The 17,844-nt window shown below is 43.9% G+C and overlaps 2 protein-coding genes across 3 annotated transcripts in view; both read right to left on the reverse strand.

Moving 5' to 3' along the window:
* The window catches only part of CNTNAP2 (contactin associated protein 2), a 1,210,705-nt gene that overhangs the window by 716,538 nt on the left and 476,323 nt on the right, over positions 1-17,844 (reverse strand). The gene's annotated exons all lie outside the window — the stretch shown is intronic.
* LOC148057545 (uncharacterized) lies at positions 5,614-9,611 on the reverse strand (the record flags this gene model as incomplete). The annotated part of the gene is made up of 3 exons (XM_087733683.1): positions 5,614-5,755; positions 6,592-7,041; positions 9,013-9,611. Coding segments are annotated over 3 exons (1,191 nt in total), but the record flags the coding sequence as incomplete, so codon positions are not given.

Here is a 17,844-nt window from a genome sequence, read left to right on the forward strand (position 1 = left end):
GTACTGAAGAGAGTCCAGCAAAGGGCCATGAAGGTGATTAAGGGACTGAACCATCTCTCCTGTAAGGAAAGGCTGAGAGAGCTGGGACTGTTCAGCCTGGAGAAGAGAAGGCTCAGCAGGCATCTTATTAATGTATATAAATACCTGAAGGGAGAGTACAAAAAGGACGGAGCCAGGCGCTTTTCAGTGGAGCCCAGTGACAGGACAAAAGGCAATGGGCTGAAACACAGGAGGTTCCCCCTGAACATCAGGAAACACTGTTTTACTGTGAGGGTGGCTGAGCACTGGCACAGGTTGCCCAAGGAGGTTGTAGAGTCTCTGTCCTTGGAGATATTTAAAAGCTGTCTGGACAACTGGCTGTAGGTAGTCTTGCCTGAGCAGAGGGCTGGACCAGATGACCTCCAGAGGTCCCTTCCAACCTCAACCCTTTCATGGTTCTGTCATTTTTTTCTGAAAAAAGATTTTTTTGGCAACTGACCTCTTGACTGCCAGTAATGACTTAATAGTTACCATGAGATTTAATGTCTTCTACTTCTCTTATCCCTTTAAGTCCCAAACACAAGTTTGTTTCTCTGATTTCTGTTCTCTCTGGTTCTGACAGTTTCTATTCTTACCTTTGTGGTGTTCATGTGAATAATTTTAATTCAATTTGTCTAAGGTTTTTTTGTTTCTCTTTTCCAAGTGCTGCACAGTGTTGAAATTTATGATTCCAGCCCACATAACTACAACACTGATTGTTTATCAACTTGCATTCCCTACATCAAAAATTTCAACTTATCATTGAAGAGAAGTACACTAGCAGCGCTTAAGTCCAAACTTTTCTTTGATAGAGCAGCATGCCTCTGGTGTGCTGTTAGCATTACTCACATTATAGCAATACATTTATGCTAAGGCAGTAATTTCTTACTAGCAAACTTTTATAAAAGGCATTCATGCAATGTATGATCATTTATACTCCATGTCATTTTCACTGAGTCTAAATCACTAAAGCTGCCGAGGAAATGAGAAGGTATCATTGTACCGAACATTTGTCATTTTACTGTGAATATCAGCACCTGACTTAAAATAAATACTTGGGTTTGTTTTCTAAGTACATTTTAAATAATCTGTTCAGCAGTGGATGATTTACTTTCTCATAGTAATTCTGCCCAAATTATTAGGTTTATTCAGCTGGTATTCATTAGAAAACTACGTCTCTCTTCCCCACCTGCCGCATTTTACAATCAAAATTCATGTCTAACATTGGCCATATGTCCTATGCCTAAAGCTTTCTCAACTCTCTGCTGTACCTTTGTATGCATGTTGAAATACACAAAAAAGGCTGGGGGGGGGAAGAGGGGAAGCCAAAACCAAATAATGCTTCATCCTGAAGGGTGCCAAGTGGCTCTTAATGTTATAAGGACCCATAAATCACCCTGACAGAAATTTTTCTGGATCAGTTTAGTAACTGCTATCCATTTATAGGTTTCAGCAACTCAGGCATGATAAACACATTTGAAAAGCAACTTGCAGAGGGTCTTTTACCTGCTTCTAACTTGTCTGAGTTAGGCTGTGAGAAACCAAGTAACAGTTTATATTCTGTAAATCATGAAAGTTTTCAAACTTGTATGCCAGAATTACCCTCTAAATAAATAGTCAGGACTTAAAATTGCAAGACCTAATGGCAAAAGATGTGAAACAGTTGCTGTTACCATCTCATGACTTTAGCTGGCATTAGGGTAAGAATGTGCCTCTGAAATGTAGGTCATGCATAATTAAGGTCATTTCTTCATGTAAGCGTTATTTATAGCTACCACAGGTCTTATTTTTTCCATCACCAGTCAGAAGTAATATATACTTATTGAAGTAATGGACAATTTCATTGGGGCCAAGACTTCACCAAAGATCTCTAGATTGATCTTTCTTAATCCTGCAGTTTACTGTCAATCCCTTTGAGTAATCTTGATTTTGAAAAGCTTGCATTTAAGTGAAAATGCAGAAGGAAACGGTTAAGAAAATATGTAGATGTTATGCTTAGTGTTACCAATACCAGGCCATTGCTGCCCAGTGAAGGCCAGCAGTTAATGAGCTGAGGACAGAAGGTACAGCAATGGAATATAGGAATCCAGATTAATGCTCTGCAGAAAGGGTACTAGTATGGATAACACACTAGATAGCAGAGAAAAGGGGATTTAGCCAAGTAATGCAGAAATAAAAGAAGTAAACAGATTTTTGTTGCTAACAGCTGCACTTCCACTACATTCAAGCCAGTGCTCAAAGCTATATTCAAGTGAAACCAAAGGTCTTGATCTTCACATTAGTGTAATGATGTGGAAACAAACATCTTACCAGCAACTGATAGCTCTTCAGAATTATGAAAATGACGACTATAAAGGCACCTAACTATCCTTACTCAACAGTGCTAATCTCCATTTTGGTGCTACTTGAAACTTAGAGATGTCTTTGAAGCATAGCATGAAGTATAGATCACTGTATAAATGACATAAATGTAGCTGACATTTCAAATACACAGGACACTGTTATGGGATCAAAAAAGAATTTGCAGTTCCTTTTTAGTCAATCTAATACTAAAAAGATGGTAACAGTACATTGAACAAAAAGGAGTAGGGATGAGAAACTAGAGTTTAGATTTGACTCCCATCCCAATCAGGATTTCTGTGTGCCTCTGGACAAAGTGCTTATGTCAAGATTTTTGGAAGTAATTATCTGAATAAAATACTTTAGAAAAATCTAGCCTTTAATCTTTCCCTATTACCAACCTGACCTATAAACTAGAAATGAAAATCTTTACATTCCTTGCCTTCCTGCGCAAGCTCTTTAGACCAAAACTGGTATTTCACAAAGTTAATTTGCAACTGTTACAAAACCTGTATCTTAGCTGAGCCTTTGTAGCTCTCCTGGAAAAGAAAAGCAATGTTTAAATGAATATTCATTTAAGAAAAAAATACTTTTTAATCCAGAATACCAATGCTATCGCAAACTAGAACACTACTGACAAAGATGAGGTAGATGGATCTGTCTCTCAACAGTGCAAAGACAGGGCAACTTCCAGCTATGCTTATATGCAAAATAAGAGTAATTTGAAAAACATTTTGATGGGCATCTTTCTTTCAATCAAGGAATGAAAATTTGTCTGACCTGGAAAATCTCCACAGACTGTTTTAAAAATGACAATGATCTGACAGAGAGCAAACTCCTACCAGTTTTGTAGTGCCAGAAAATCCTTTTCCACTGCCTCCACGTTAGAAGACCATGACTCTCCTAGTCAATGGTTTGAACACAGTTGGGCATTCGGATTTACTCTATTATAAGCAGAAAAGGCCTTTATAACAGCCACTCAGAAGCACCCCAAAGCATTCCCTCTCCTAAGAAAACTGGGAGGTTTCCAATCAGATCAGAGCAGATTTCATAGTAATGAGTTATGAACTCCTACCTTTTTTTGCCCAGGCTGTTCTATTCCAAACTGGTTTCTGAAAATATCACCCATTTACACACCACCCTTCTTTGTTTTCCTCTGGTTTTGTAGCTCACATTGTAGCTGCTTTTAAGTTTAGACTGCTGTGCCGTCTCAAATTAATCTGCACACCTGTTTAATGGAAAGAAGTCCCTGCTGACTGGAAGCTAGCCAAAGCTATTCCAATTTACAAGAAGGGCTTAACAGAAGAGCCAGGGAACTTCAGACTTGTTAGTCTAACCTCACTACTTGGAAAAATTATGAAGATCATACTGATATTGAAAGGCATTTAAAAACCAGTGCAATCATCAGGCCAAGTCAACATGGGTTCACAAGGTCCTGTCTAACTAATTTGATATCCTTCTATGATAAGGTCACCTGCCTGATGGATGAAGGGAAGGCAGTGGATGTAGTTTTTCTGGATTTTAGTAAGGCTTTTGGTACTGTCCCTCCCAGCATCCTTCTTGAAAAGTTGACCAGCTGTGAGATGAGCAGGTAGATGGTGCAAAGGGTGAAGAACTGGCTGAATGGCAGGGCTCAGAGGGTTGTAGCCAACAGGGCTACATCTGGCTGGTGGCCAGTCACCAGCACTGTTCCTCAGGGCTCAATTCTGAAACAATGATCTGGATGCAGGAGCTGAATGCTCCATTAGGAGGTCTGATGATGATATGAAACTGGGAGGTACTGCTGACTCTCTCAGGGGACAAGAGGCCTTGCAGAGGGATCTGGATAGGTGGGAGCACTGGGCAATCATCAACAGCACGAAACTGAACAAGACCAGATGCTGGATTCTGCACCTGGGACGACGTACGGCTGGGCACAAGTCTAAACTGGGAGAGGAGTGGCTGGAGAGCAGCCCTGCAAAAGGGGTCTGCGGGTGCTGGTTGGCAGCAGGCTCAACAGGAGTCAGCCATGTGCCCTGGCAGCCAAGAGGGCAAACCCCATCCTGGGGTGCACCAACCACAGTGTAACCAGATGGACAGAAGGGGTGATTATCCCGCTGTATTTAGTGCTGGTGTGGCCTCACCTTGAGCATTGTGTGTGTGGTTCTGGGCACCACCATTTCAAAAGGATGTTAAGGTACTTGAATGTGTCCAGAGAAGGGCACCAAAGCTGGGGAAGGGTCTGGAAGGTGTGTGCTACGAGGAGCAGCAGAGGACTCTGGGTTTGTCTAGTCTGGAGAGAAGGAGGCTGAGGGGCGACCTCATTGCTCTCTATGCTTTTCTCCTTTCTTCTTCCTGCCTCCTTCTTCCCCTGCCAGTACATGCTGAGGAAATCTCTGATGACATTTCTTCTCAGCCATGCACTAACAGAAGGGAATGAACAGGCAGTCCTGTCCCATCCTAGGCATTGGCTCTGTCACGTTGTGGGAAGGAGGCATGTACCTTCTGATGGGGCTGAGAGCTGTGGATCGTCTCGAGATCATTTCACCATCTGAACAGGTTGCAAAAAGCAGGTGTGAAGTGCGGTTTTTGAAAGTATTCTATGTATGAAGCAAGACGTGCTCCTCAACTAAATGGTTGCAAACCTTTTTGAGGTGAGCAATACTGGTTCATTTCCTGTGGATTTTTTTTTTTCTCCTTGTACTCATTTTTAGAAATGCCTGAGCTGTTTCTCTTGGAAAAACATGCTAAAACACAAGAGCCTGAGTACAACAGTACTCCCTCAGAGAGATCCATCTGGCCCAACACTCCGTCTCCAAAGTGGCCAACCATCAATGTCTCCAGGAGAGCCTATGAGCAGCGCAAGCCTACTTCTGCCAGGGTCCTGGACCCGCTCATAGGCCTCAATGGCTGGGACCGGCTTCCCCTGGGACCTCCACCCCCACCGTCTCCTGCCAAGGGCCCAGGGGACGTGTCTCAGCTGGGCCTGGGGCCGACTGAAGTCCCTGCCTGAGCCATGGTGTAGGGGTGCCCATCTCTGCCGCTGTCTCCTGGCTGGGCCTGGGCCCTGCACTGCAGAGAGCTGCTCTCCTGGATGGAGCCCTCAGGCCTCGGGCATGGCTTGGCATCCATAACTCTAGGCATAACATAGCGTGTGTCCTGTTCTAATCCATTACCTGTGCTTACTGAGTCGAGTAACGATGAGACTGGTATTTGCCTGAAATGCCAGGGGTTTTTCAGCTCCAAAAACACTTTCAAGAACACAGATCACAAAGGTTACAAGTGGAAACAGGATTTTATTTTAGTTTCTGAATCCGTTTCAGAGCCGATGCTCACAAGCATTAACACAATGCGCATGTGTAGCCAGAAGCAGGCTGATGCATTCTTCAGTTTAGCTTGAAAAAACCTCCCTTGCAGCCTGGCAAAGGCAAGGCACAGAGCTGCACAAAGCAGCAGCAGGAACACAGGCCAAGCAGTCCCTGCTTCCTGAAAAGTGACAGCTGGGAGAAGGAGCATCGGTACCGACCACACATGAAAGAAGAAGAAGAAGAAGACGAAGACGACAAAGAAGAAGACGATGAAGAAGATGACGAAGAAGACGAAGAAGATGATGAAGAAGACGACGAAGATGATGAAGAAGACGACGAAGATGAAGAAGACAAAGAATACGAAGATGATGACGAAGACGATGACGAAGAAAACGAAGAAGACGAAGACGAAGAAGAAGACGAAGAAGAAGAAGACGAAGAAGAAGAAGACGAAGAAGAAGACGAAGAAGAAGACAAAGACGAGGAAGACGAAGAAGAAGAAGAAGAAGATGAAGAAGACGAAGAAGAAGAAGAAGAAGAAGAACACGAAGAAGAAGAACACGAAGAAGAAGACGAAGAAGACGAAGACGAAGAAGAAGACGACGAAGAAGACGACGACGATGAAGAAGAAGACGACGACGAAGAAGAAGACGACGATGACGACAACGACGATGACGACGACGACGAAGAAGACGACGATGACGACGAAGAAGAAGAAGAAGACGACGACGACGACGAAGAAGAAGAAGACGACGACGGCGACGACGACGAAGAAGAAGAAGAAGAAGAAGAAGAAAAAGAAGAAAAAGAAGAAGAAGACGACGACGAAGCAGAAGAAGAAGAAGAAGAAAAAGAAGAAGAAGACAACGACGAAGCAGAAGAAGAAGAAGAAGAAGAAGAAGAAGAAGAAGAAGAAGAAGAAGAAGAAGAAGAAGACGACGACAACCATGACGAAGAAGAAGAAGAAGAAGAAGACGATGACGACAACAAAGAAGAAGAAGAAGAAGTAGAAGAAGAAGAACAAGACGACGACGACGACAAAGAAGACGACGACAACGACGAAGACGACGACGACGACGACGACAACGACGAAGATGACGACGACGACGACGAAGAAGACGACAACGACGAAGAAGAAGAAGACGACGACGACGAAGAAGAAGACGACGACGACGACGACGACGACGACGGCGAAGACGACGAGGAAGACGACGACGACGACGAAGAAGAAGAAGAAGACGACAACGACGAAGAAGACGACGACGACGACGACGACGAAGAAGAAGAAGACGACGACGATGAAGAAGAAGAAGAAGAAGAAGACGACGACAACGACGAAGAAAACGACGACGATGAAGAAGAAGACGACAATAACGACAACGACGAAGAAGAAGAAAAAGAAGAAGAAGAAGAAGAAAAAGAAGAAAAAGAAGAAAAAGAAGACGACGACTAAGCAGCAGAAGAAGAAGAAGACGACGACAACGATGACGAAGAAGAAGACGACGACAACGACGAAGACGACGACGACGACGACGACGACAACGACGAAGATGACGACGACGACGACGAAGAAGACGACAACGACGAAGAAGAAGAAGACGACGATGACGAAGAAGAAGACGACGACGACGACGACGGCGAAGACGACGAGGAAGACGACGACGACGACGAAGAAGAAGAAGAAGACGACGACGACGAAGAAGACGACGACGACGACGACGAAGAAGAAGAAGAAGACGACGACGACGACGAAGAAAACGACGACGATGAAGAAGAAGACGACAATAACGACAACGACGAAGAAGAAGAAAAAGAAGAAAAAGAAGAAGAAAAAGAAGAAAAAGAAGAAAAAGAAGAAAAAGAAGAAAAAGAAGACGACGACTAAGCAGAAGAAGAAGACGACGACAACGATGACGAAGAAGAAGACGACGACGACGACGACAACAAAGAAGAAGAAGCAGAAGAACACGACGACGACGACGACGAAGAAGAAGAAGAAGAAGAAGAAGAAGAAGAAGAAGACGACGACGACGACGACAACAAAGAAGAAGACGACGACGATGACGACAAAGAAGAAGAAGACGACGATGACGACGAAGACGACGACAACGACGACGAAGACGACGACGAAGACGAAGACGACGATGACGAAGAAGAAGAAGAAGAAGAAGAAGAAGAAGAAGAAGAAGAAGAAGAAGAAGAAGAACACAACGACGACGACGACCACGAAGAAGACGACAACGACGACGACGACAACGACGAAGACGACGACGACGACGACGACGAAGAAGAAGAAGAAGAACACAACGACGACGACGACGACCACGAAGAAGATGACAACGACGACGACGATGACGACAAAGAAGAAGAAGAAGAAGAAGAAGAAGAAGAAGAAGAAGAAGACGACAACGACGAAGAAGAAGAAGAAGATGACGATGACGACGACAAAGAATAAGTAGAAGACGACGACGACGAAGAAGACGACGACGACAACGACGACAAAGAAGAAGACGACGACGATGACGACGACGAAGAAGAAGACAACGACGACGACGAAGAAGAAGAAGAAGAAGAAGAAGAAGAAGAAGAAGAAGAAGAAGAAGACGACGACGACGACGAAGAAGAAGAAGAAGAAGAAGAGGAAGAAGAAGAAGAAGACGACGACGACGACGAAGAAGAAGAAGAAGAAGAAGAGGAAGAAGAAGAAGAAGAGGACGACGACGACGAAGAAGAAGAAGAAGAAGAAGAAGAAGAGGAAGAAGAAGAAGAAGACGACGACGACGACGAAGAAGAAGAAGAAGAAGAAGAGGAAGAAGAAGAAGAAGACAACGACGACGACGAAGAAGAAGAAGAAGAAGAAGAAGAGGAAGAAGAAGAAGAAGACGACGACGACGACAAAGAAGAAGAAGAAGAAGACAACGACGACAAAGAAGAAGACGACGACGACGAAGACGACAACGACGACGACGAAGACGACGACGACGACGACGACGAAGAAGAAGAAGAAGAAGAACACAACGACGACGACGACGACCACGAAGAAGACGACAACGACGACGACGACAAATAAGAAGAAGAAGAAGAAGAAGAAGAAGAAGAAGAAGAAGACGACGACAAAGAAGAAAAAGAAGAAGAAGACGACGACGATGACGAAAAAGAAGAAGAAGACGACGACGAAGACGACAACGACGACGACGAAGACGACGACGACGACGACGAAGAAGAAGAAGAACACAACGACGACGACCACGAAGAAGACGACAACGACGACGACGACGACGACAAATAAGAAGAAGAAGAAGAAGAAGAAGAAGAAGAAGAAGACGACGACAAAGAAGAAAAAGAAGAAGAAGACGACGACGACAACGAAAAAGAAGACGACGACGACGAAGAAGATGACGACGACGACGACGAAGAAGAATACAACAACGACGACGACGACCACGAAGAAGACGACAACGACAACGACGACGACGACAAATAATAATAAGAAGAAGACGACGAGAAAGAAGAAGAAAAAGAAGACGACGACGACGAAAAAGAAGAAGAAGAAGACGACGACGACGAAGAAGACGACGACAACGACGAAGAAGAAGAAGACGACGACGACGAAGAAGACGACGACGACGAAGACGACGACGACGACGACGACGAAGACGACAACGACGACGAAGAAGAAGACGATGACGACAATGACGACGACGACGAAGAAGAAGACGACGACGAAGAAGACGACGATGACGACGACGAAGACGTCGACGACGACGACGACGATGACGACAAAGAAGAAGAAGAAGAAGAAGAAGATGACGATGACGACAAAGAAGAAGAAGAAGATGACGACGACGAAGAAGAAGACGACGACAACGACAACAAAGAAGAAGAAGAAGAAGAAGACGACGACGAAGAAGAAGACGACGATGACGACGAAGAAGAAGAAGAAGAAGAAGATGAAGAAGAAGACGACGACGAAGAAGAAGAAGAAGAAGAGGAAGAAGAAGAAGCCGACGACGATGACGACGAAGAAGAAGATTACGACGACGACGACGACGAAGACGACGATGACGACGACGAAGAAGAAGAAGACGACGACGACGAAGAAGAAGAAATAGAAGAAGAACAAGAAGAAGAAGAAGAAGACGACGACGACGACGACGACGAAGAAGACCACGATTATGACCACGATGACGAAGAAGAAGAAGAAGAAGAAGAAGAAGAAGAAGAAGAAGACCACGATTATGACCACGATGACGAAGAAGAATAAGAAGAGGAAGAGGAAGAGGAAGAGGAAGAGGAAGAGGAAGAGGAAGAGGAAGAGGAAGAGGAAGAGGTGTGTGGTACCACGCGGTATTTTCCAAAGCAGGAAACCTACCGATGACAAGCCCACTTTCTGCCTTCCAAAACTTGCTCCGCTGTGCTTCTTGGCCAGTGATGCATGAAAAGCGCTCTCGTGCCTGCGCTGTGCTTGGGTTGCAGGCAGGGAGAGCTGCAAAGTGGCAGCTCCGGATGGTGCAGCGAGCCTGGAGCCCTTCCAAGCCCCGGCTTTTTGGGGGGGAAATGGAGCCAAGGGAAGAGCAGAGCTCACGCCTTTCCAAACTTGCAATGGGCAAAAGAGCCAGGGAGAGCAAGGGCACAAGCGGCGCCTCGGAGGCGCAAGAGCAGCAGGCAAGCAGCGAGCGGAAAGGGCCCAGAGGAGCCCTGACAAGGGGCTGTGCTCAGTGCTACAGAGGACAAGAAGCAACCCCCGGGGGCCACCCTGGGCCCGCCCTGGGAGTCTGGAAAGCTTCCTCCCCCCGGATGCGGGGCACGAGGGCCACCTTCGTGGAGCAGGAGCAGCAGGCACCTGGCCAAAATGGCCTAAAGCAGCCCTGGCAAGTGCCTGTGCTCAGTGCTGCAGAGGAAGGCAAAAAACCCCCGGGGACACTTGCTAGCCCACCGTGGGGGGAAAAAAGCCTTCCTCCCCCCAGCTGCAGGGCACGAGAGGCCATCTTCGTGGTGCATGAGCAGCAGGCAGTAACCCAGCCAAAAGGGACAAGAGGAGCCCTGACAAGTGGTCATGCTCAATGCTGCAGAGGAAGGCAAAAAACCCCCGGGGAGCAGTGCCAATGTGCCCCGGGGGAAAATTCCTTCCTGACCCCAGCGCTGGCGATCGGCTATTCCCTGAGCATGTGAGCAAGACCTGCCTCCTCCTCCCACAGCCTGGTCACGCCTCCCAGCAGATGCCCAAGCCCTCTTCTCCCTCCACCTGCTGCCACCTCAGGGGCTTCCCAGAGTAGCCAAAGGCTCCCGGCCTGATCGACCTTGGGGGCAAGGATCCTTCCCACGCCTGGCAGGGCACCAGTGGCTGCTCCAAAGCACCGGGACCTCTCACAACATCTCTGCAATCCCATTCCTTACGGCTGTTGCCCCTGGCTCCGCTGGGGATGAGGACGGCGAGCTCTGCAGTGTTCCTCCAGAAGGCATTCCCTTGCTCTTGCCACTGCTATCCAGCTGAAAAGGCCTGACAGCCTCGGGAGGCTCCAGGTGTTGGTGGTTCTTCTCATCTCCTGAGGGGCTTGTGTCTGTTCCCCAAAGGCTGAAGCAGGATTTCCATCTGTCAGATGGGCTTTGAAGGTGGCCCTGCCGGGAGCTGGCCTTGCACCGCAGAACCTCCATCAGACTCATCTAGCCTCTGGTCTTCCTCCCTCAGCTCCCACCAGGGGGGCCAAGTAATTCCACTGGCTCCTCAAGGACCTCCTCTGGGATGTCTTCGGGCTGCACCCAGGCCAGCTATGGCAGTGGGACAGGGGACGATGCTGCCTTTTATCCTGCCCCGGGGCATTGTGACTGCTGCGTTGCCGGGTGGTGGTTCTGTGACATGGGGGTGACGGGGCCTTCCATGCGCAGCCCCACCCTCCGCCCAGCATCCTTGGGAGGAAGGCCTTTGGGTGCTGGCCTCGAGGCAGTCCCTGTGCCCAGGAGGCCCAGGGGGCTGTCCCTGCCCTTGATGGCCTTGCACTGGGCACAGCTGCTGGGTGTCCCGCTAAATATATTTGGACATTCAGACTATGTCAAGAAGGGCATTTATACCATAGACATTCATTTGGTTGTGGGGATGCCAGAGGTGAAAGAAAGGCTTTTGGTTCCCTCTGCATGAACTTGGCAGAGACGTAGAACATGTGCAGGATTTCCTCACCATTCCTTACCAATGCACCAAGGGACATTTGCTACTGCCCTGCTTATGGTGAGGTCTTCTCCTTGGAAAGAAGTCCCACATTGTTTTCTGTTCTTGACCATCTTTTTCCTTGCACTTCAAGAGCCTTCACCCTTTATTTCTTTCTTGAAAGTGATGGCAGCCCTCTCAGCCTTTGTCTTGCTCCTGCTAGTTGCCTTCTTCTATAGGGAAGACAATGCCCTTAATGCCATGCTTTAACTTTTGGTCAGCCCTGAAGTTGTCGTGCAGTTGGACTAGATGATGGTTGTAGGTCCCTTCCAGCTGAATTACTCTGTTCTAACATACTGAGCACTGATGACACTGCGAGTCTAAATATTTCCTATCTGCTGTAATAGTCATACGTATTTGGCAAATATGATCAGTGACAAATTAGAGTTGTCATAAAATGCATCTCTCTGCTTTCGCACTAAACAGTCTGCACTGGGGGGGGGGAAACAACCAACCCCATACCAATATTAAGGCTGGGTGGACAGACCTTAAAAAAGGGAGCAACAACATTTCTGACACATTGCCTCTTCCAGAATGTGAGGGTTGAAGGTTATGAACATGTTTAAGATACAGGCAGGTTTATACACCCTGACGGTATTTTATTTATAGCCTCTGAGTCTTAAAAGCAATTATAGACATCATAAATGGCTTCATGGCAAAGCCCTCTTCAAGTCATGCTGCTCTCCAAGCAAAAATAGAATCATTACGTCCTTACTGGAAATACACCACTGAAATGGGGCACAAATTTGCCACAGCTGATTTCATCTGCCTAGTGATTTGAAAATGAATGATTCCAAGTGTATCTCCATGACAAAACAGGGATTAACTGTTACCTAAACTCAAAAATGTTTGTGACAAATCATGCGTAAGACACAGCATCGTATCACAAAAAAGTTGTCATTTTTACTTGACTCGCTGTCATTTGAGCAAGAAGCTTTGGGACTTGTATTTCACCTGTGAGTCACTAGAAAACTAAGCTAGCAATTTTGGTCTAGTTCTGAAGTGTTGTAACAGGTTATAGTCAAATTACCTCCATGATAGCAGTGAATTGCTTCTCCGCATTGACTGACCTACGTCTAGAGATAATAAATACAAACAGAAATGTTATTTGCTTACAAGAAACAGAAAAATATATAAGTAGTTTAAAAGGAGACTTGTGGGGGATTTTAAAAAAAATTTTATTTAAACTTGAAAACAATTCTCTAGGTTTCCAAATTAGAATTAAAAATTATGTTTTAGGAACAAGTTTTTACAAATGTTCAGGAATTCACAAAAGTTATATTTTGTCTGCTTAAAGTAAGTCTACAGTAAGTAAAACTATAACTCAAATTTCAGAGGAGGAAAGCCAATTTCAGATTTATTGTTCCTCATTCTAAATTAAATAACTTTTTTGTTTCTGACATTTTGCCTTCTTGAAAAATGGGTTCCGCCCAAAACTAACTTTGCTGAACTGCATTTTAAAATGCAGGATGACCTCTAGGCTGACCTACCCATAGCAGATGCAGCACTAGTGTGAAAGCAGGGATGGTGACCACAATAAGAAGTTCCCATGCAACACGACACAGAGTATGCACCATAACAAATTACATTAATAAGTGGTTCAGGTTCTGGTGCTCAAGTGATTGTACATCTGTTCCAGCTGAAAATGCCAAATAAATGAACGAAATCACTGAAGTGTGATGAAATAGAGGAAGCCACTGATATGAGTCCTACACAAGACCTGTAACCTGATGATCTATTTCTAGAACAGGTCTGGTCTGTGCAAAATAAAGGTGAAGTTTTCCCAGTCTCAACCTATGCACTAGGAATCCAGTTTAGAGGTGCCTGAATAATACAGACTTTGCATCTAACTAATCTTTCTCCGTGTCTTTTTATATGCCAAAAATGCCTTAATCAACCAAAGAAGCCTCTAGACTTTTTAAATTGCTGTTCTGACTTCTAAGTGGAGCTAGACGATGTTCTTCACCTGACTTCAGGAGTGACTGAAATATCAAATTAATCTCTTAATATTACTAGTAACAGCATATCTGCACACAATTAGGATGCAGCCCTAAATAAACTGTTTTTCTTGCCCCTTCAAAAGATAGCTTCAAAAACAATACAAGAAGCAACTGGAATTGTCTGTTTGGATATTTCTTTAAAGAGCAATATGCATAAATATACTTTTATGTCTGAGCTAAAAAGCTGGGGGAAAAAAACAAAAGACAACTCATCTGCACGTTCTCTACATTCACTCCCCTTTTCCCCCCAGCTCTCTAACTTTGATGTATAAAAATACACACTGTAAGCTATTTGCATGTCATATCTTTTCCATGGAAGTTTGTAGATCTAAGATCTCACACAAGCTTTTTCTGGCAAGTCCATCCCTCCAGCCATGAAGATCCCCAGCCTCTTTTTCAGTTGGGATTAAAGCAAGCATAATAGGAGACCTGTCCGTAGGACCACAACTCTAAGTATGTGTGCTTTGAGCTCTTTCAACTTGTTTTCTAGCTAGTTTTGAGCCAGAATGGTACACATTTCCAAAACCTTCTCCACAAGAAATATTAATTTGCATATTGTTTTTTTTCTTGACATAAGAGCAAGGATTCTTGCGCGGTTACACATACCCAGCAACAGAGAGTTTAGAAAAACTACAGTTACTGGATTCATGCTGAAATCAGACTTGGAACACAGAGTTACTTTTCTCTGGGGGTAAGTGGCAGGACTGCATGGGAAGCTGTTCAGACGTCTCGGGAGGGGTTGGGAAGCCATGCCTTGCCGTGGTGCACACAGACAGAAACTACCACATTATTAACCTATGTGTGTTTTTGACAAAAACAATCTCCCCTGTGTTAGCCATGTATTAACATGGATTCTCTTTCTCTAAACCACTCTCCATCAATCTTCATCACAGAGTGTGTGACAGCACACAGCTGAACTGACTGTGCAAAGTTCCTCATCCTTTGAGTACACAGATCCAGCATTAGGAAGCAGGAACATTTTTCCACTTCAGCAGAGGCAAAAAAGCTGCCATCAGGGTGAGGACAAGCGACGCCTGTTTCAAGACCAGGCAGCGCATCTGTTGAGCCCTGTCAGGTCAAGTGCTTTAGAGAGACCAAAGACGATACTGACCCTGCTGGGGGGAGCCCACCAGCAAGATCCTTTTTCCATTAAACTAAAAGCTTTCACACAGTAATTGTGTTGAGAAACATACAATAATTGATCTTAAATGAAATGACAAAGGAAGACATTCAGATGAGAAATAATCTCTAATGGCCTGAATACGATCAGTACACATTGAAATGTTGTAACATACTGTTCTTGGGAAGTCTTGCTTCCTCCGGACGCATTAAAATGGGTCTCTCTAGTGTGCCTAGGCTGACTGCAAAGGCAGCTTCTGACTGACACGCAGAGCCTTCACTCAGTCTCATCTTTCACGTCTGCAAAACTCTACACTAGAACATGCTGGCAGACCCCAGACAGGCCCTGCACTGGTATCTGATGAAACCCAAGAGAGACGTTCGCCTTTGCATTACATCTGGTAATTTAAAATCTTTCACTGAAATTGTTTTTTCTCCCACATTAAGCTGACTTCAGACACCGAATTAGTATTTCAGTAATTTTAAAGTTTACCTGAAAACTGCTCCCTTACATTATTCAGTATTTCCCTTTGAAAATTCAAAACTCTACAAAATTAGGAGGCAGTGACCTCAAGAAGACATAACTTGCTGGAAGTCACTCCTGTTCCTGTTTGATCATTACAAATAACATGTAGTCAGAAGTCTGTGACTGAGTAGCTGAACAAAAAAATGCTAGTACATCTGATTATTACCTACTAAGGCTATGGGGAAGAATGTAGCTTGCTTCTTTATTTATTATTGCAGAAAAAAAAAATCAGTTCTGAATTAGTATTTGCCATCCTTAAAATTCCAGTGGATTGACATAGGACACAAGAAAAGAGAAAGTTCTTGGGAAATCATGATCACAAATTCTCAATTTACAGAAGGCAACTTCCTCAGTGCTCAGTTTGTGTGCAGTGCAGGCACACACTCAGAAGCCTGGGTATTCTGTGCACCTTCCTAGAGCTTAGGAGCATTTCCAAAGAGAATAGTTATAAAAGAATTCACTTGCTTGAAGACTGCAGATGAGCAGGCTTAGGGAGCCAAGAATTTGGACAGAGTCCTACACCAGAAGAACTGCTCAAACACTGAGAATTTACATCAATTCTTATGCCCTAGTCATGAGAAGATCTGAAGTTACTGCACAGACCATGGTGAACAGTATTCACAAGTAGTTTGCTTTGTTCTTCTGTCTTTCTTATAAGAATAAAACCAGAAGTGATTTCTATATTAAAATGGTGACAGAATATATCCTAAAAAATAAAATAAAAAAAAAGCAAAAAGCTTGCGTGTCTGGGGCATTTTTTTTTCTACTTTTGAGAAACAGTTAAACTAGAGATGTTCTATGTAAATTTTTAAAATAAAGTTATATTTTCTTGAGCAGAACAATGGCTTCCGATGTTTAGGAAACACTTCTGCTGCCAGAGATATTTAATAAACTACGCTCTTGCTTTAACATCAAACAAACAAAACACCACAAACCCACATAATAAAAAGTTAACACTGAACAGGAAGATTCCTTTAATTTTTCCCCAAGAAGTCTATATAAGAAAGTTGAAAAGACATTTATATTACTTCCATCTAGGTAGTCTTAATGTATTTCAAATGTAGCAGATTTGCATGTTTTATCATTATTCCCCCTACAGCTCACAGAAACGGAAGTTGTTCGATTTCTATTAATGATCCCCAGGCAGCAGCAGAGTGTTTCCAGCTAGTTTCAAATTGCAGATCTGAGCGAGAGACCAGTCAGGCTGTCTCACTCAAAACAACCTTGTTGAGGCACCTTTTCATGCCTGGCTCATGAGGTCTAGAATGCTGACTCTGGTCAACACATCTGCATGCAAAATTAAGTGAGTATGATTGCTCTCCAACTTAAAACCAAGAAAATCAGGGGTAATTGCACCCCAGGGGAATAGATGTTCAAGTGAAGAACTGGTGTTGCACAGAACTAGAAGAAGAAAAGGATGAATATTATCTCTGCCTCTTTAAAAATAAAATCAACCAATTTAAGATAAATTTTATACCATGTAGCACTGAAAGGTCAATGACTTTTACTTATACAATATTTTTTCTTTATTTTTTTCTAAAAATCAAATCTTCCAAGTTATCAGGTTTGCTAAGGTTCCTGAACGTGATCTCCATTATTTCAATTTATTTTGTTACTATTTCAATCCAGCTGCTGTCTTCTGCGCTCTTGTTCTAGCCCTTTCCTGACACTACCAACAGACAAGACTGATAAACTTTTACTGATCAGATAAAAATATTTACTTTTTGAAAATTACCATAACATCTTTCCATGTATCAAAATACGTATCACAAATCCAAAAATACTTTTATTTCTGACATCCAAGAACTAGAATGAAGGCCCTGCCCACCAAGAAGACTCAATGAAAGAGCATTTGGGATTCAGTCATTTCCACTCTGCAATAATCCAGCTGTAACTCTGACAATAAAACAGCTGTGGAACTCATTAGTAATCCAAAGTTGCTGAAAACAAGAGGGAAAAAACACATTGATTTCTTACTTTAAGTAATTGAACAAGATCAAAGTGAAGATTTTAAGGCACTAACACCAACATTGCCATGCTAGTCTATGATATTTTTAGTAGTGTGATTTTAGGGGGAAAAAAAGGGAAAAGCTAGAACTGACTTCTTCCCCCCCCCCCCCTTCCAACCAACTGAAAAAAGGAAAAAAACTAAGTAAAAACAAATCCAGTTTTAACTCAATGTTTAGAAACAGCACTTTGGGAATCATTACAATATTGTAAAATCAGATGTACGGTATTAATACCATGAAGATTTTAGAAACCAGGAAACTTGGGTCAGAAGACTCAAAAAGCTGTTTACCCTGTATGTATTTGTGAAATGAATTAGTTATGCCTTTACAGCTAAGCTCAAGA

This window comes from Nipponia nippon, unplaced genomic scaffold (assembly GCF_047370975.1).
Source record: "Nipponia nippon isolate SJK-2023a ecotype South Korea unplaced genomic scaffold, ASM4737097v1 scaffold_1, whole genome shotgun sequence".
NCBI lineage: Eukaryota > Metazoa > Chordata > Aves > Pelecaniformes > Threskiornithidae > Nipponia > Nipponia nippon.